Raw genomic sequence first — 19,999 nt, forward strand, 5'->3', positions numbered from 1 at the left:
GTCTCATAATATGCTCGTTGAAAGGAAGAAGCCAATCTGCTACAGCAACAGCTACTCCCGGAGTATGACAGCCATCAGAGCAACCAGACCAATAAAAGGTTTATCCACCTACAGAGATCTGGCCAGTCCTCGGTCTGTGCACCTCAGAGAGTGGCGGCACTGAAATGCAGAGTTTACGCAGCTCCTCCAACAGCAGAGGAAGATGATCATCTTGCCAGAGAGACAAGACGTTCCATGTGCCTACCCGTATGGGCCACCTCAAATTGGGACCTGAGTGTTTTGCCATTGCAGTGGGCGATGCCTCAGCACCACACCAGTTCCGATCCCCAACAGACCTGACCCCATTGGCTCTCTAACGGTTTCGACTCTTCCAGGGATGGGGCTCCGGACGGCTTTCCCCTATCCCCTTCATGATGCGAGCAGCCTTCCAATGGGCGGCTGCAGCAGAGCTACTCCTGCAGAGAGCAGAAATGAGTCCTTTCTGTCGTCTCGGAGCTGTGTGAAGTTTTTTTACGGTGGCTGGAGTGCCAATCCTGCCACCAACCCCCATGATTTCCCTGCAAGTTAGAGGACCACTTGCAGGGCCGGATGCAGTTTAACGACATACTCAGGACAAAGTGCTGGATTAATACTTGTGTAACACCTGACATTTACTCGGATTTGTTAATTAGCTTACACACTCATACTCTGATTGGTTAAAAAACATGAGATGCTTTCAACAGAAATCAGAGCCAGCTTACACACCCACAATAAAAGTCTCTTTCTACTCTATCCTTGATCTTCTGAAACATTCCTTAAGTTCAGCCCTTACCCTTCTCTTCTGAAGTTTTCTGTGTATGTGACAACTGTCAAGTCTTGCTGTGTACAGTATGTATTCAGCCACTTTTTAAACCACCTCGGGCATTTTATCTACTTACCCAACCATTGCATCAGTCTCTTCATGCTTTTTCAAAAAACAAATGCTTTTATATTTTTAATGTGGACTGTAAACCAAATCCATAGATACAAATAAACACCAACTCTCACAGCTCTAGTACCGGTACTCAGGCTTTATGGTGCTTGCTAACCCTTGAACTTCGATAAACGTCCTCCATTTCTCCATTTTACACCTCATTGTCCATGACAGAGGCATGGTTTCTCATGTGCTGGACACAGCCTCTCCTTCACTCTTGTGCCCACCCTGTTGGCTAGTGCTGCTTTCAATCGCTTTTGCAGCATTTTTCACTTGCGCTATGCAAAACATTTAAGTGAACATAAAATAAATAAAAATTGGCAAAAAAAAAAAAATGACCCACAAATACAAAAGCACATGTTGACTAATTTTCTTTTTTCTTTAATGTGACCAAATTTAATTCAAATCAGTCGAAGCAATTTTAACATTTTGTGTGTTTTGTGTTTCTGTTGTGTTGGAAGGTTACCCCTAAATTTTGATATATCAAAATGTCGTTTTTTAGCAGCTACCTAATGCCCCAAATGTACCATTCTGCCAATTTGCAGTGTTATAACTAAACAGGAAATAGGCTCTTTTGTCGATGAGTGAACAAAAAAGTTAACTTTACATTATATATTTACAGTATATACAGCATATTTGGTTTATATATATTGTCATTATAGAACAAAGGAGCACTGCCAGGCTCGCCTCCAACATGGCATAGGATTGACCACTTAATAAGTAGTTTACCTTAAATTTCTTACTTATCACTTCCTATACGATGATTAACTGTTCTTTAGCTGTCATTTCTTATCTCTGCCTCTATAAGCTTAGGAATTGTCTAGTCACAGTGGTTCAGGACAAATGAAGAATTCACTTACAGTTCCCCAATAGATCTTTTAAATTATGTTCATTGTAAGTTTTAATTTATTATAGGTATATATTTATATATGCTGCTCAAGAAAATGAAGGGAACACTTAAACCACACATTGGATATTGATGAACAAAATATTCAAGTGGAAAAGCTTCTACAAGTAATACTGTGTAATTCATTGACCTCAAAATGATTTAACAACAGTCAATGGAGACCAAAATCACCAACCCATCGAGGCCTGGATTCAACATCAGAGCTGAATTTTTTGGTCCTATTGCTTTTTCTGTATTAGATGCCATTTTGCGTAACTGTCATTGGGATCATGGTCTGGGTTTCTAGGGGTGAAGAAGTGTAGAACCTCCAGGACTCTTCCTAGAGTTGACTGTCCAGCCAAACTGTTATGGTCAAGGCTGAATGTTTGGGTCCTATTGCTTTTTCTATATTTGAATCTGGAATTCTAGGGGCATGGTCTTTGGGGGTTGTGACATTGACTTAATCCGCACGACAAAATAAAAGGTGTGCATTTGTCCCAAGCTTTATTTGATCTGTCAATAAATCATTTAAACACAACTCTCTTCCTGCTAATTGATCTTTGTGTCTTGCCTGATTTTGCGATTTTGATTTTTGCCTCTCATCATATGTAAATACACGCTTTGTAAAGTGGTTCAATTTGTGCAATATTATAACTGTATCACATGTTTACAGTGAGGTGATTGTACTAATAAGTACAAATAGTTCTACAAGGAGCACCTGATGGACTGATTGAGTGCGTTTAGAGCTCTTGGGATGAAACTGGTCCGTACAGGAAAGGCTCTGAAGCATTTGTCATTTGAAAGCAGTTCAATAGACAGTGTGCATTGCTGAGGCAGCGTGTGCTTGATGCAGTATCCCGATAATACTCTTTCCGATCAGCTGCTGTAGAACTGTGATTCCACACACAGATACAGTGGGATAAATACACTGAGTATTACATTAAGAGGAACAAACACGAAATCAGCTATGGTACTGTATTTGGAATAATTTGGCCATTTCGTGGACCATTATATTGTTACAGGTTAATTACAATCAGATGCCATAAACTAACAAACAATATGCGGTTAATTTTAGTGTATTTGATAAAGCCGCCTCAGGGATGTGCATCTTAAAAAAAAAGATAAGGAAACCACACTGGAACAAAAGCACTGCTTTGACGCTGGGTGCTGCCAGTTTGCAAAACCAAGTGGAAAACTTGCGTACGGCAAGCATTTAGCTGGCGTGAAAATGTACATGGCTTTATGCCAAGTTTAGGTTTTATACATCGCGATGTGAGCGTGGAGACCGGCTTACACAACATTTTTGGGAGTACGCACCGTTTATATATGAGGCCCCAGGACTGTATCTAGGACCCCCAGGTCTTGATCATGACATTACAATCTCTGGTGCCTACTATCTATTCAGACATTTCAGCAGCTTTTAAGAGCCATGAAATCTTTCCAACCAGATTGAATCTCTTTTGGGAAGTTCAAGAGGAGTCCATCAAATTGCTAAGACCAGCAGGTACATTTGTTGAGATGCCACTTTCTAGCAAAGGGAGATTGAATACTAAGCAAATATAATTGCACCAAAGTTTGACCTTCACTGTAAAAAATTTAACTATGTGATTGTCGACCCAGTATAAAAATGTTTGTTATTCCAGCATTTCTGTGTTAAATGTTTAGCTTGACAATCGTTTCTTCATTGTGTGGCGCAGATGTGAGTTCTGTTTTTCTTTTGGGTTCAAATGTAAAAATCAGCATTGTGAGAATTAATAATCTGTTGTTTGTGTGAGTTTTCCTTTTGTGCAATGCGCATGTCCTGCGAGAATATTCTCGATTTATGAGATTTGGACACGCGCATGACTCCACGACTCCACAATCTGCAATTACTAACGTTTGATAGCCCCGACTTAAGGTAAGTACATGCATTTACAAGAGTAGGCCTTTCCTTTGTTGAAAACCATATACTGTAGTTATAAAATTAGGGTACGATTTATTAACAGTTGCCACGTGAGTAACCTTAATAACTTCGACGACCATCGATGATGACCTACTACCGAACGTAAATAAGTTTTACATGTTTAATGTTAGCATGTGTTATTTGCAACATGTAATGACAGCGGGTCTGTTAATTACGGAAGATTTTAGTTACTAGAATCTGAAAAATAATAATTATAAAATTCAAGCTCAGTTGTGCTTACTGTGGTGGCTTTAAGTTTTTAACAAAAGCCATGCCATTGCAATATTTCCCGCTTTCCTTTTTTCACTATAACAACTCTTGTGTTTTTATACCTCAAAACCCGACATCAAGACATTTTTTTCACTTAAAGTTAGCGGTCTGAATTCCCGTAGCTGCGGTGCCCGACTCAAGTTTTTGAGGCACCATACCAAAGTTTAGAGCAGAGACTGGATGCAAATGATTAGACTTTCTTCAAGTGGATTGGGCAATAAGAGCTTCCGGCACCGGTCAGATAATTTTGTTTTTTAAACGGTAAATTAATAAAATAACATCAATATCAATTTGTAGTCGATTTGTAGATCAATTTCCCGCCACGCACGATGATGGCTTTTTTAAAACTGAATGTTCTAGTAAATTATTATGGGCAGTGGGGTGCATATGCCTAACAGCTTTTAAAGGCAGACGCACGATTACTGGTTGGTGTACTCCTTTCTTTCTTGTGTACACTCAATTTATGCTATGTTTCTTTAATAGAGGAAAATGGGGTGTGCGTCATCGAGGGAGCAAGCGAGCGGGGTAAAGGGGGATGAATCTAAAATTAACACACTGAGCAGGCCTCAACAACAATTCTTCGCTCCTTCAAGGAAAATAAATATATACACTCAGAAACATCTATATATATAAAATTGTTTTCGTGTTTGAAACAGAAATTACGTATGAAATGGAAATTACGTATGACCATGCGATATGGAAATTACGTACGACGACAGAACATATTATAATACAGGAACCAATCACTTCGTTTGTGGACACCATTTTTATGTAACTGCGCTGAGCTGTAAACTATGTGAAGACGAGACCGCCTTCAGCGGTGAGGGGTCGTGAGAACAAAGTGGACGCTGGGAGGCGCGGAATGTCGGGCTGCTCCACCAGGTCGAGAGCTTTGCAGTTTCGGGCAGTGTCCTCTCTTCTCGCACTGTTTGTGACACTTCAAGTGCCCCATCGGCTCCTGGGAGAGTGGAAATCTATACGAATGAGTGTAATCGGAGCCATTTAAGCAGGACTCTGTTTGTAAATTGCCCTGCACGACTACTTACTATCCCTTAAGGTGAGTTTGGGTCACTAAAACCCCGCAACATTCAAGGTTGCTTTTGTGTTCAATTATTTTAAGAAGATGGAGAGTTTACATCTAAAAAGATGTACAGACCACTTCATGTAAAGTGTTGGACTTGCAAATTGTTTGGACCTTCTGCCCATTAAGCACGGAAGGGCAGCGTCCACATTTATCAGAATTATTTTCCTCTTAAATCACAGGCACATAGTGCAAGGTTGTCAGGCAGAAATTTGGACGTTCACATGGAAAACGTAATTTCTATACCACAGCGGTCGTGTAGCGCCTTTCAAAAGGGATCTACTATCGAGAGATGATCCAAATACATTTTAGCTGCTGTTAGTACTACTTACCTGTTGTGTTATACCGCCTTTAAAATGTAGTTTACCCGAAACCACTCCAGTAGTGCTCAATGTATCTTTACTTCTTAAAATGTTAATGTTTTACTGTTTAATAACTTATAGACTGCATTTTATTTTTTTCCCTTGCACTCAGTGAGCGAAGCCACTGGGTAATCAGCTAGTATGTTAATAAATATAAGTCGCGCCACGCGACTGCTCATGAGTAAATGTCATGTGTTTTACTATGTTCTTTTTTGGATAACACCTTAGACATTTGTGATAGAATTATTACAGAAGTGCAGGTAAATGCTTACAAAAGAGGATTTGGTTCTCCCAGAGGTTGCCTGAAAAAACCTCGTAAATCTGAGGTAAATTTCTTGCCAAATCACTCTGGTGGTCAAAAAGATGAAGATCTTGAAACAGAGAGGCGGCAGCTTGTGGATGAAGTGAAGAAGAAAAATATGAACCTGGACCTATTCAAAACCAAAATGGGCCTCACTTTTTCCCGGAGAAGAAAGGAGATTGTCATGGATGAACCACTGGTCTCTGTAGGCCTTTCCATAGAGCAACAGGTGAGTTTTATATAATCTTATAATTCAATTGTCAAGTAGCGATGTTAGTGTCTTGAAAATAAGTACATTATTAATTTCTGAATTTTGTTACAGGTGTATGCAGAATTTTATCACATTACCCAGGTGCAATTAAAACGTTTCTGACATCCTTGGACAAGTATTCGACAGCTCTTATGAAAATGTACAGATCAAAAGGAGGCAAGACAGCACATGAATTGAAATCACTTTTAGAATTACTAGATGAACAGGTAAGTAATAAGGATCAGAAAAGAACTGTTTCATAGTCATAAGCATGAACTTAACATAGTATGTGGCAGTGTTGTAATTAAGGATGTTAAACTGTTTGCTTATGAATGTGCATGTGGCAAACCCATAGACTGTTACCAAATGCATGTAAAATGATTTTATTGAACAAGCTAAATTATACTGTATATGTTTATATTTGAGTCATTGGCATTGCACATTTTCCCTACAATGTCAGGGACTACAAATTCATAATATATTTAGTTTTCTTTAATGGTGAGATTTACACAAACAATATTTTGCCAGAAATAAAAGTACAATTCTTTGTTTAAACCTAAGGTGTGACCAGCAACTTGGTGTTGTAATCAATATTCCTGAGCTATTCTGTTTATTATAAATTGACAATTTATCCAGGTTAATAGCATATTTTATTTTGTGTCTGGATGTGTGCATACATTTTGAATAATTTGCAGATGTGCAACATCTTATTTGGATTCATTTAACAGATGGAGTTTTGTATATACAGTAATGTAGAATATGTCGCTTTCTTGTTTAGTTTTCTTAAATTGTCATTTTGTTCAGACATTTCTTTATTCTATCATTCTTGTTAACTTTTCAGACTATGGATGTCACCACACACAAGAGGGCAAAGGTTCTACAAGGACTACCTCTATAGTGAGGATACAAGAAGTTAACATGTCATTGGAGTTCTGTTGGAAACGTCAAACTAAATGATTAACAAACTAGAAAGTTGGTAGACAACCTTTCACTTGGCTTTGGAAAAGAATCAACTATGGTTTATCACACCTCAACTATATCATTGTTCTTTCATTTTAGGATACAGACTCCAAAATATATACAAATGAAATGAAGATAGGAATATTAGAAGTTGTGAGGCACCATGAGACCCTTCCTGGAGCTGCACTAATGAATGTGGCTGTGGTAAAAGGTCAAGTAGTAGTTGAAGAGCTTGTTGACTTCACAGCTGCATTTGTCCTACTCTATGCTCTAAACATTCAGTACCCAAAAGAACTAAAATACACCTTTGAAACAGTGCAGGTATTTCTAAATAATCGGAGACTCATACTCAGTATTGTCACTCAAAAATATGCTACATAAAAATGTTGGACAACGTGTCTCAGATCTGCAGACTAGGATGTGATCGTCTTTTGCTTTTAAATTAACATTGCTATAGCTACTTGTGTGAAATTCTCAGTTGCACATCTGTGTTAATGTTATGACCGAATCCCTTTACCCTGTGCAGGGTCTGTTCAAAAAAGATTTTGGAATTAATGCAACACTTTTCAAATTAAAGATTCCACAACAGAGGGGGTGTGTGGTTATTAGTAATGTTAGACAAAGACATGCTGAAAATACAGAAGGGATTTTTATATTTCACATTGTAAGTGTAATGCCATGTCGAAGAAAATAAACCTGCATTCTCAAAAAATTGAGATCAGTTATGAACTCTATTGAGCAACATTTTCACAATGTGCTTTGTTGTTTGCCCAAAACAAACAAAAAAAAAAAAAAGTTAAATTACTACCTTGAAGTTTGCCTAAACTTCAATTTATTCAGCATCATTTTTTAGTGACACCAATTAGAGATGACCGACAGTTTTAAAATGTGTTAGATGGGCTTAATGCAGTTGTACTTGAGCCAATTTAATTTAACATGTAAAATTTTTAGTTTGGCATAGTGGAGCTTATTTCCAGAGAACTCATTTAATTGGCAGGATTTGTCAATATTGAGCAGCTTCAAAAAGCTAATTTATTGGGAGTAGGATTATTTTTTTGGCCTAGTGTTCAAGGGTTGATTATAGGTCAGATTGTTCCATGTCTCAATTCTATAGCTTAATCTAGTGACCATACTTCTGGTCAAATCTAGAAACTTCAGCAAGAGCGGATAATGCTGTTAGAGGTTTGTATCTCACCCCCCAAACAATACTGCAGACAGAATGATGCAAGGTTTAAAACTTTATTGCTTAATATTAGCAATGCCATTTACTTTTCTGTAGGCAAAGAATAGTACAGCCACACACGAGACAGCCAGGACACCTACAACAGCTCCAAGGATGGAATCTTGGAATTGGGAGCCTGTAAAGAGAAAAGGCATTAGGAATGAAGTGGTTTAATCTAGCATAGTAAGAAAAGAAGTCCTTCACATGGCTTGTATTTAGGCTGTTGAAGCAAGTTACCTGGAGAGGCTTTATCTTGCTGGCCAGACAGGGACTGTGATACAGAAGACACAGGAGAGACCTGTTCCAGATAAAGAGGGCCAACAGAAATGGTCTCCTGCCATTCAGCTGGTGTGCTCCATTCACCTGCAAAATACAATTGCAGCTTGTGTATCCCAGGCTGGACACTGCAGAAGTCGGCTGGTGAGGTCACTTACTTGCTCTCCTGGGTCTGTGTTTAAGGGCACCCGAGCCCCTTCTGAAGGGAGGGGGGTTGGCACAGCTGGTGTCACAGCAGCTACAGACAGCATTGTTCCCATCCACTGAGCTCCACCTGAAAGCACAGCCACCAATCACAACCTGCTACCTCATCTGAACAGGTGCACCATCATCCTCCCAGTCACTTACTGGCTCAGTGCAGAGTTGTATGAACAATCCTTATTCAAAGGATCAACATTAGCAGACGCCAAGGTCACCTTCAAATGGCAGGTAATGAAGATCTGAAAGTAGACATGCAAGAGACTACAGTCACACCTGGGAGCTTCAATGGATTCCTCCAAAGGAGATGAGCGGAAGACTTACTGAACTAGTAGTCAGGCCATAAAACCTGAAGGCATCCAGCTGGAACTGCATTACAGACTGGGCAATTCTGGGGGACACGAACTGGGAATTGGAGCCTGTCAGTTTGCTGTCCAAGAAACACCTGCAATACACAAGAGGAACCATGGCATTGTGTTTCCAGACCGAGATCTGGTCAGACTATTGCTCACACCCACCCATTATTCCCAATGAAGGTGTAGGCCGGGGCCGATGCATTGGATCCAGGAGTGGCCACACAGCTGTCCACAAAGACACGGAGAGGCACATGGTTAGTGCCGTCCACAGACGCTTGAAGGTTAATGAGGTCTCCTAGGAAGAAGGTGTTGGATGGACTCGGCCCACTCCAGTCACCTGCAGACAGGAATGTTACAAGGTGTTCAGATCACATTAGTGCAAATGGAAAGGAGGATTTTAAATGTGTACACCTACTGCTCATTATAACAAGTGAGAAGCCCAGAATATCCTCAGCAGATATCGTGGAGGTGTAGGGAACCCAAGTGGGATTTAAGGCATTGCTGCTTACATTGTGTAGCCTGGGTTGGGAAGAGGGGAAAAAAAAAAAAAAACCAACACACACCATTGGAAAGGCGAGATGCGATAGAATGGCTTCAAAATCAGGGCAGATTCTTGTAGCTTAATACAATGGCCTACAATATAAAATACTAAAAACAGCCAAGTTTCAAACATGAACCAGTTATAATGCAGAAATGGAGTTGTGGTTTATCTTACCTGTTGTATTGGCATTCAATCTGCACCACAGCTGGATTTGTTCTTACAATGGGAAGACCATCAATTGGAGAAGGATTGTAGTCAAGGGTGAAGCTATAGGTTATTAAAGCACCCAGCATCTAGATAAGATGCAACAACTTTACTAAATTTTAAAGATTACAGTATGTAACTCAACTAGTTATTCCATTGAATTCTGTACCCAATCTGCTAAAGTCAATTACTCCTTTAAAACCAAAAAGAACTCACTTTTGCTCTACCAGTCTAACCCAAAGACTAGACCTCAAGATGTAGTAGGTGGCCCTCAGATCTGAGACACCGACGGCTATGAACAAGAGTGACTTGGCAGGTCAAAGGCCTGGCCCTTAAAGATCGATTTTTTTTTTTTTTTTTTTTTTTTTTTTTTAAATCGATCAAACCTTGTCTTTCGATATTGTACACAAGAGAAACTTAAAAGGTGAGAAGACTAAATACTCACTCTGAATTGGCCCATCTGAAAAAATATGCATCCTGAAATCATCCAGTTGGGCAAGGCCACTTAAATTCTATACAGGCAATACGTTGCACGTTAGCAACTTGATTTTTCACAACTGAAAAAAATTACAGCAACGCAGGGGCTGAATAGAAAAAGCCTCAAAGCACCACCTGACCAGCCAAGTACTTTTTAGGAGTGAGCATGACGATTTAATCCTTCTACTCCAAACCCTAATGTGCGCTTGAAAACGTATCCCAACAACCTACATTTAAAAAATGACAAATCGCCGTGTTGCGCAACTTCGATTTCAAACTCCGCACTCCCTAACCAGCGACATAAGCCCGCATTAGACCCTGCGGTGTAATGACAACTCGTCACTCTGTGTGAACTGCCCAAATCTCACTTCCGTTGCAATACTAAAGTCTACGTGTAGTCAGCTGTGAAACTCGGGCCACCTACTACAAATATTTGTTAACAGTCATCTTGAGAAACTAGATTAGGAAAAGTGCGAGAGCCCTGAAGCAACTCACCTCCACGGTGCTCCCACAGCCCTGCAGAGGCGCTTCAATCACAAAGGGCTGAGCACCGGCCGGGCTGGTGACTCCACATCCACCCATGGAAAGATCAGAAGGCTGGACCGGCTTTTGGATGCCCAGCAAGTCCGGACTGATGGTGACGATCACCTCACTGTCGGTGCACTGAGCGGTTACGGTCTGCGGAGCGCCAGCTCTCGGCTCAAAATATCGTAAGACAGCGGGCTGCTGGTGCTTTGCGATAACCTTCCGTCCTTTGAAACGGGGCTGAGCAAAAGCATCGCAGAAGAAAAAGAGCAGCAACACTATGGCTATCTGACTTTTACACCACATTTTGAAATAACAAAGAAAGAAAATCAGCAAAACGCAATAAAGGAAGAAGTGACGCACAGTCTTTATATACACGAATGAAGGCGTTCGACTTCTTAAAGTTAGTAACACGTGCGGAGAAAAAGATCGCCAATCAGTCACCAATCGCGTTTGTAATAAACAAGACGCTTCAAATACTGAGGTTAATTAGGCAAAGAAGATAATAAAATTAGAATCACAAATCAAGACAACCGCCAAAGCATAAGATCATCTCAGGCATTGACAATTCTCAACACGGAGCAAGTAATTGGGGTTTTAAATCACTTGGTAATTAAAACCCCAAACTTATTTGCTTTGCGAAAGAGAAGAAAGTGTACTAAACTTTAAATTATTCGGGTGTTGTCCTGAAGAAGTTCAATTTAGAAGATTTGTGGGCATATTGGTAAATTGCAAACTAACATGACAGACTTGTGTAAATAAAATCATTGGCAAATGTTTTTAATTTTAATGTAGTGAAGTGTTTTTGTGGTACTAGGGCGCTCCTACAAGATCTTTATTGAATATTTATGTAGCTTTGATTTAATCTACTTTTGATCACACTGGTCAAGAAGCATTTCACTACTGGGATTCTTTCACCTGTACTCTAATAAAACTCCATTTTTTAGTTATGATGTTTAAGGTCTTGGACGACTAAGGTGGCTGGACAATAAAAGCGGATTACCATTTTGAAATATAATTCCTAATGGAATTACCGTGTAACATCTCACTTCCGGACATTTCGTCCGTTAGATTCACCATTACTTTAAAAATGTTGTCAAGGCGATGGCCGTTTCTGGCGATGCGTTTCTGCATGTAAGAAATAAGTTTGGTCTCGAGAAAAGTGAAGCCAAAATTAAGGAAGATGTTTTTGTTGGTGCTGAAATCCGTGAACTGATGCTTGACGAGGAGTTCTAAAGGAAACTGAAGCCAACTGAATGAGCAGCATGGGAAGCATTCGTGCATGTTGTGCAGAATTCACAGTGCAGAAAATAATGCTGAGCTTGTGGAGAACCTGCTGAAAGCATATCGGCTTATGGGAGCCAGAAAGTCACTGAAGATGCAAACATTCTCATCTCGACTAAATCTGAACGATGTGAGCGAAGAGCATGGAAAAAGATCCCATCAAGATAAAGATGATTGAAAACCCATATCAGGAAGAGTTCACTTCGAGCCTGATGGGTGAGTACTGTTGGTTCTTATAAAGAGAGACGGGTGTACAGTACAAGGTCAAAAGCGAGCGCCTCGGACATTTTTGAAAAGGCTGATCTCGCTGTTATATTGAGGTAAACTGACATAAACATGTTTTAGTGTGTCTCTGGTATAGTCTTCTGGTTTGTTTTAAAAATAAACACATCAAAACAATTTTGGTGGGACACAGTTCAAACTCCAGATATTGTGTTGATATTTTATATTGATATTCAAAAGTATCAAAACGTGAAGGAGGTGTATCTCAAAAACCTGACGTGCTAGCTTAACTCCGCTTTCATATAAAAAGTCAGTGTGAAACAGTTAAAGAAGAGCTTGATTGGTTCAAACAATGCCGAGACGATGATAAATATTGTTTTTGAGCCCATCAGTTACTGTGCCTGCTCCATTGTTATGTCATAATATGGAAGTTGATGTCAGATTACATAAAAAAATGTTGTTTTTTTCTATTTATACAATAGTGAATCAATAGTTTTGTGGTGTAAAAGTGTCCAGGAAAGGCACTTTAACCTCTCAGGTTGTATTTATATTGGTGCACAATACCAATTCAACATTCACTCAGCACAGAAAAGCTGAAATACAAAGCAAGAATAACCTCAAGTTAAAAATCTTATAAGTAGCTAGGAGCCACTCGACTCATGAGACGTCTCTTCCAGGATTCACTTTAAAGCAATTTAAGAATAATATGTCTCTAATGATCAGTCTAATGCTGTAGTCAGATGGCCTGGGAGGACAGAAAAAAAAGAAAAAATCTCCAGGATTCGTGATGTAAAGGAAAAACACAAAATCTGCAGGGGCTCAAAGGCCAGATGAATGCCCAGCCGACTCTACACATTCTACTTAACATCAATGTGTGTAAGAAGTTCCTGTTGTTTTTATAAGCTTCATCCTGAAAGAGTATACAATTATGTCCTTTGGTGAATTTCAGGAGGGTTTACTCTCACTGTCCAATGAAATCTCACTTCAGCAGATTGTTCAGCATTAGTGCAATTCCACAACAGAGCATCCATGTTCATTTGACTTTAATGAGCTTAATGGCCAAGTGCTGAGTCGCGCATGTCTGAACTACTCATAAGTCAATTTAAATGTGTTATATTGTGTCAGCTTAGATCTGTAATTTTCATATTGCCTTTACTTTTTAATTTTCCCTATATATATATATATATATATATATATATATATATATATATATATATATATATATATATATATAAATGTGTGTGTGTGTGTGTGTGTGTATATGTATAGTGGTGGGCGGCTGGGTCCCATGCCCGGCCGGGACTCGCCTTCTACACATGTTCTGGGGGAGCAATCACGGACTGCTCAATACTGCCCCAGGGACGCTTGATGGCAGCCTCCCTGGCTGAGGATGAAGCCTCAGTTTCCCGCAGGGCTCCATGGGAGATGGAGTTCTCCACAGCCCTGTTGGGATCTATGGGTGGCCGCCAGGGGGTGCTACATGAGTCCCAGAGCCAGCCTGGACAACTCTACAGCCCCGCCCGGAAATGAAATCAGAAGCAGGTGATCAAGCACCTTGAGCTCTTCCGGGTGGGCTATAAAAAGGGCTGGCAACCACCACTCAGGGCCAGAATGGGGAGGAAGAGGTTGCCAAGGAGGAGTGGTGGTGCAAAACGGGAGTGTTGTGATGATTTGAAAGTGCTTGTTGGGACTGTGTTGTGGCTGGAGGGTTCACGGTTACACGTGCCTCTTTATCAGTCAGTGCAGGGTTGGGCGCTATATAGCGCTATTCTCACAGTATGTATGTATGTATGCATCCATTTTCCAGGGTCATGGGGGTCTGCTGGAGCCAATCCCACACAACACAGGGCTCAAGGCAGGAATCAATCCCAAACAGGGCGCCAACCCACCGCAGGACACACACACAAACACACACCAAGCACACACTAAGGATAGGCAGGTTAGGTGCACTGCCGATCCTAAACTATCTTTGGACTGTGTGAGGAAACCGGAGCATCCGGAGGAAACTCATGGAGAAAACATGCAAATTTCACGCAGGGAGGACCCAGGAAGCGAACGCAGGTCTCCTTACTGCGAGGCAGCAACACTACCACTGCTCCACCATGCCACATACAGTATATATATGTATGTGTGTATGTATGTGTGTGTATATATATATATATAGTGTATGTATGTATGTATGTATGTATGTATGTATGTATGTATGTATGTATGTGTATATATATTGTCAAACACATGTGAGTAGGAGGCAGCTGAAGGGCTTAAGTAATGGTAATACCACATCTGACCAGGGGGCGGTGGGGTGCACTAACTGTCTTTCTCAGTTCCCTGCATACCATTCCCAAGAAATCCTGCCAGGTTCCAGTACCTCAGAAGACGTCACTTCTGGGTCCGGGCCCCTCAATGACTGGCTGCCCCAAACCTTTTTATGATGTCTGGTCTGTGTTTTTTATCACAGTGGCGTAGTCGGGAGGATTTTGTCCCAGAAGAAACCGGGACAGGACCTAAACTTCAGCCAGGTAGGAAAGTATCAGGGCCGAGTTTCTGGGTGGGGAGTTCATCCGGTGGTCAGGATAGGCTTGATACAGGCTCTGCTCCATAAGTGCAACCCCGGGCTAGTATCTTTACCAGAAGGAGAGTGTAGAGGAGACATACATATGTAGGTTGGTTTCTGGGGATGAAACAAAAAGAGCTTTTTATGTTCTCTTGGACAAGATGGCTGAGCCGCCCATTGGGACCAAGGACCCAGCTAAAAGTGGGTTAGCCCCAGACCAGCAGGCAGGGAGAATAAAGACTTTGAAATTCAATCCTAAGGGATCAGTTCGGGGGCAAGCTATGACCCTCTGGGAGGAGTATTGTTAAAAAAATTCCCCGTAGCGTTCCTTCCCATTCCACCTTTTCCAGTAATTCTGGGGCGGGACTGGTGTAATAATAAATGCAGTGAGTTACAGGCTACTCCTGATCCACACTTGGGCCTAGTTATAGATGAGGATGATTCATCTCAAGCTGTCTCCACGCCATGTATTCAGCCTGCAGAGAGAGGTATGGAAGCCCGTGAGGAGGATGGCGATACTCCAGGACCGTCACAGGTGGGAACGTCATCCACACATTCCTCGACGATTCGGGACCCCTTGAGGTCAACCCTGGATCCTCTCTCCCAAATTCATTTTCAATTTAGAGAAACCCTGGCTTCTTTTAAAAGGGAGCAATGGAATGATGACTCCCTTAAATTTTCAAAAAACGCAGTTGTTCTCCTTAATGGCCAATGCATGCATCAGTCCATGCCACAAGGACCTCACTTCGTAATAGAGAATGACTTATTATATCGGGTCGCCGAGCATAAGGGGGAGGTCTGGAAATTGTTGTTAATCCCACGAACCTTCCGCCGGCAGGTGTGTGAATTGGCACATTCTCACCTCCTTGGAGGCCATTTAGGCACTGAAAAAACCTGGGAATTAACAAGGAGGTTCGCCATTTTTGTACTTCTTGTCAATTATGGCAAATTCCTAGGAGGGACCGTGCTCCTCTCGTTCCCCTCCCCCTAATTGACGTTCCCTTTGAAAGAAAAGAGATCGATATAGTGGGACCCTTAGAGCCCTCAGCCTGATGACACAAATATATATTAGTCCTCGTGGATTATTCGACCTGATACCCAGAAGCTGTTCCTTTGTGCTCAGCTACATCCAAAGCAATCACGCGGGAACTAGTAGGGGTCTTTGCCCGATTTGGCATCCCTAAAGAAGTCCTAACAGACCAAGGGACACCTTTTACCTCAGAAACTTTCAGGGAAACAGCCAAATTACTGAAAATAAAGCACTTAAAGACTGCAGTATATCATCCTCAAACCAACGGCATAGTAGAGAGGTTTAACCAGACTCTCAAGCAGATGCTTCACGAGGTGGTCAGCGGGGATGGGAGGAATTGGGATCAACTCCTCCCTCTCATTCTATTTGCATACCAGGAAGTCCCACAAGCCTCTACGGGGTTCTCACCTTTTGAATTATTATACGGTTGACAACCCCGGGGTATATTAGATATTTTGAAAAGAAGGCTGAGAAGAACAGGCTCTTCCCTCTACAAATATATTTGAATATATAGTGCAATTACACAATAGATTTGGAAAAATTCGGCCTATTCTAAAAAGTCATATGAAAAAGGCGCCAGCAGCACAGGCCCACTATTATGACTGTGGCAAGACGCTCCGAGAATTGTGTCATGGTGTTGGTTCCCATCTCCCATTCCAAATTACTCGCCCATTGGCAAGGCCCTTATGAAATTAAGGAGATGAAAGGGCTTGTCGACTATTTGGTGAAACAACTCAATCGTTGACAAAGCGAGCAAATTTATCATGTGAACTTGCTGAAGCCGTGGAAGGACAGGGATCCTGATCCCTCCTCCGCTCAGCCACACTCATTCTTTGCTCTAATAGACACCCTTAATTTCGGCGAGGAATTAACTTTCAGACAGAGACGGGAGCTGGAGTCAGCTATCCTGTCTGTTCCGAGTCTGGGGTTATCGTCCGGGAACGCCCCTATGGACTCCTGGAGGCAAAGAAAGTAGAAGTGGAGCTGGAAATCAAGCGAATGCTGGAACTAGTAGTGACAGAAGAAAGTTTTAATCCCTGGTCCAGTCCAATCGTCTTGATTAGTAAACCTGACGACAGTTGGAAGATTTGCAATGACTTCGGTCAGCATAACCAAGTCTCCCAATTTGATGCTTATCCCATGCCTCGCGTGGATGACCCTCCTTGAAAGGTTGGGCCAAGCAAGGTTCTTGACCACACTTGACATGACAAAGGGGTACTGGCAGATTCATTTAACGGATTCCACAAAGGTGAAGACGGCGTTTAGCACCCTTAGTGGACACTGGCAATATCGTGTCCTTCTATTCGGGTTACATGGGGCTCCTGTGACTTTCCAGCGTCTGGTGGACAAAGTGCTCCGTCCTCATAATGTGTATAGTGCTGCCTATCTGGATGATGTCATCATCTATTCCAGGAACAGGAAAAGCTGGGCTCTGAATCAATCCAAAGAAATGTTTCTTTGGACTGAAATAAGCTAAATATTTGGGCAACCTGGTGGGTCGGGGCACTGTGAAGCCACAGTGTTCAAAGATAGATGCCATTTTGAAATGGTCCCGTTCGTGAACCAAGCAGCAAGTCCAAGCATTTCTCCTATTAGCCGGGTACTACCATTGGTTTGTACCTCGATTTTCTGAGAGAGCGACGCCCTTGACTGATTTGACGAAGAAAAGAGCTTCTAACAACGTGGTATGGACTGACAAGAGGGAAGCTGCATTCTGTGACTTAAAATAGGCTCTTACTTCAGCACCAGTATTAACTGCTACTAATTTTTCTCTCCTTTTCATTCTCCAGATGGACATTTTGGAAACAGGCCTCTGTGCTGTGTTGAGCCAAAGTGTCGATGGTGTTGAACAACCCATCATGAACCTAAGCCGGAAACTGCTGGATCGAGAGACCAGGTATGCGGTGGAGGAAAGGGAAGCCCTGGCAATTAAATGGGCAATTACATAGTTGAGGTACTACCTCTTGGGCTGACAGTTCACTCCTGTGTCGGATCATGCTCCTTTACAGTGGATGGCCCTTCACAAAGAGTCAAATCCACGGGTCACTAGATGGTTTCTTGACCAACAGCCTTACAAGTTTTTGCTCATTCATCGTAAGGGATCTCTCCATGCGCTGATGCCCTCTCTCGTGCTCACGACCTCTTGGGGCAGGTCGCCCAACCCGATGGGTCTGGGCTAAGTGGGGGGGGGATGGGGGGGGGGGGTGGTCTTTGTCACACACATGTGAGTAGGAGGCAGCTGAAGGGCTTAAGTAATGGTAATACTGCATCTGACCAGGGGGCGGCGGGGTGCACTAACTGTCTTTTTCAGTTCCCTGCAGAATGCTACCGAGAAATTCTGCCAGGTTCCAGTACCTCAGAAGGCGTCACTTCTGTGTATGGGGCCCTAGATAACGTCACTTCCGTGTCTGGGACCATCGATAATGTCACGTCCGGGTCCAGCCCCCTCACTTCCTATATGGGCATTTAAAGCCGCCATCTTACCACCAAGAAAATCAGTTCTGTTTTGGACTCAGTATTGTGAACATTTCTGTCAATTTAGAAACCTTTTGCATCCAGGGATATTATATGGATGGCTGCCCCAAACCTTTTTTATGATGTCTGGTCTGTGTTTGTATCACGATATATATATATGTATGTGTGTATATACAGTGCATCCGGAAAGTATTCCCAGCGTGTCACTTTTTCCACATTTTGTTATGTTGCAGCCTTATTCCAAAATAGATTAAATTCATTTTTTTTCCCTCAGAATTCTACACACAGCATCCCATAATGACAACATGAAAAAAGTTTACTTGAGATTTTTGCTAATTTATTAAAAATAAAAAAATTGAGAAAGCACATGTACATAAGTATTCACAGCCTTTGCCATGAAGCTCAAAATTGAGCTCAGGTGCATCCTGTTTCCCCTGATCATCCTTGAGATGTTTCTGCAGCTTAATTGGAGTCCACCTGTGGAGTCCACCTGTGGTAAATTCAGTTGAATTTAATCCATTTTGGAATAAGGCTGTAACATAACAAAATGTGGAAAAAGTGATGCGCTGTGAATACTTTCCGGATGCACTGTAACTGTAGGGAACAGTATTACTTAGCCACTAACCTGTCCATGAGCCTGTCTGACTGCTGTGTCTGTGTATAGGAGAGTGGTAGATCCCACTAAAATAAATAACCGTGCTGTTCCCATTTCAAGCTGAATAAAAGCTGCTTTTGCTAAAGTACTAAGACTCAGCCTTGTGTTTTGGGATGTAAGACAACGACTCACGCGTCACAATATATAGAGTATGTTTGTGTGTGTGTGTGTGTTTAAAACAGCGGCGGTTTGTAATGCCACCCCCCCCCCCAAATATTTTAAAATCTCTTAATTGATTAGGTAATTCAAAATAATCATGCAATAAATTTGTTTATTTTCACAACGTGCCTGGTGTCAGCGCATGTCAACATCCATTAAAAATTGGTTTCGATTTTTGCTTGTTTCAATTCTGTGTGAATGCAGAAAGATCAAGGACTTATATACACTCTCATATACAATCTGGAAATATAGGTAATCAGGTTACCTGAGGCTGCCCTCTAATTGGTTGCTTTCAGATTTTTCCAGGGATGCAGCTCTGTGCTCCCCAGATGTGTCCACATTTATTGGCAGTGAATTAGTATTGTTTCAGTTTTTTTTTTTAATCTAATGTGATTGGACAATCGTTGTTACACTATCGTCAATGGTTCACAGTTCACACCCACCTTTAACGTTACATAACTACAGATGAGTGAGCCCGACTTTGGTGAGATGGCAACTTCAAGAGGAACTTCAGAAATCAAAGAGAATGCAGTTGTTTATTTAACAAAATAATCCTTCAGAAACTGTTCACTTCAAGAATAAAAAAAGATAAAGGCCCTTGGATATAGGACTGACCTGATGTAAGAATTCAACATCAGGCAAGCACCTGAGGACAAACTTACACATGGACTTTTTCCAGCTCTTGTTATGTCAAATGGTATAAGCTAACTATGAATAAAGAAAGGAAGGTCTTTTTTGGGTGTGTGTATTATTTCCAAGGAGATCAGTTCCTGAGACTTTAAATTTCCTGAGTTTTTAGAGTTATTTTCTGTAAGCA

At 41.5% G+C, this 19,999-nt stretch overlaps 1 protein-coding gene across 9 annotated transcripts in view; it reads right to left on the reverse strand.

Annotated features, from left to right (window-relative positions):
- The window catches only part of LOC114666550 (zona pellucida sperm-binding protein 3-like), a 63,976-nt gene that overhangs the window by 28,888 nt on the left and 15,089 nt on the right, over nucleotides 1-19,999 (reverse strand). The window contains exons 2-9 of one of the 9 annotated variants that reach the window (XM_051926565.1): nucleotides 10,774-11,022; nucleotides 9,772-9,890; nucleotides 9,472-9,575; nucleotides 9,219-9,393; nucleotides 9,025-9,145; nucleotides 8,851-8,942; nucleotides 8,661-8,776; nucleotides 8,464-8,589 (exon numbers count right to left, since the gene is read on the reverse strand). The exons of 2 other annotated variants lie outside the window; for them this stretch is intronic. In XM_051926565.1, coding sequence (XP_051782525.1) covers nucleotides 8,464-8,589; nucleotides 8,661-8,776; nucleotides 8,851-8,942; nucleotides 9,025-9,145; nucleotides 9,219-9,393; nucleotides 9,472-9,575; nucleotides 9,772-9,890; nucleotides 10,774-11,022 — 1,102 coding nt within the window. Of the gene's footprint in view, nucleotides 1-8,463; nucleotides 8,590-8,660; nucleotides 8,777-8,850; nucleotides 8,943-9,024; nucleotides 9,146-9,218; nucleotides 9,394-9,471; nucleotides 9,576-9,771; nucleotides 9,891-10,773; nucleotides 11,214-19,999 lie in introns of those variants that run through there. 6 more of the 9 variants (XM_051926557.1, XM_051926560.1, XM_051926546.1 and 3 more) reach the window with 6 other exon arrangements.

Source organism: Erpetoichthys calabaricus, chromosome 1, assembly GCF_900747795.2.
Source record: "Erpetoichthys calabaricus chromosome 1, fErpCal1.3, whole genome shotgun sequence".
NCBI lineage: Eukaryota > Metazoa > Chordata > Cladistia > Polypteriformes > Polypteridae > Erpetoichthys > Erpetoichthys calabaricus.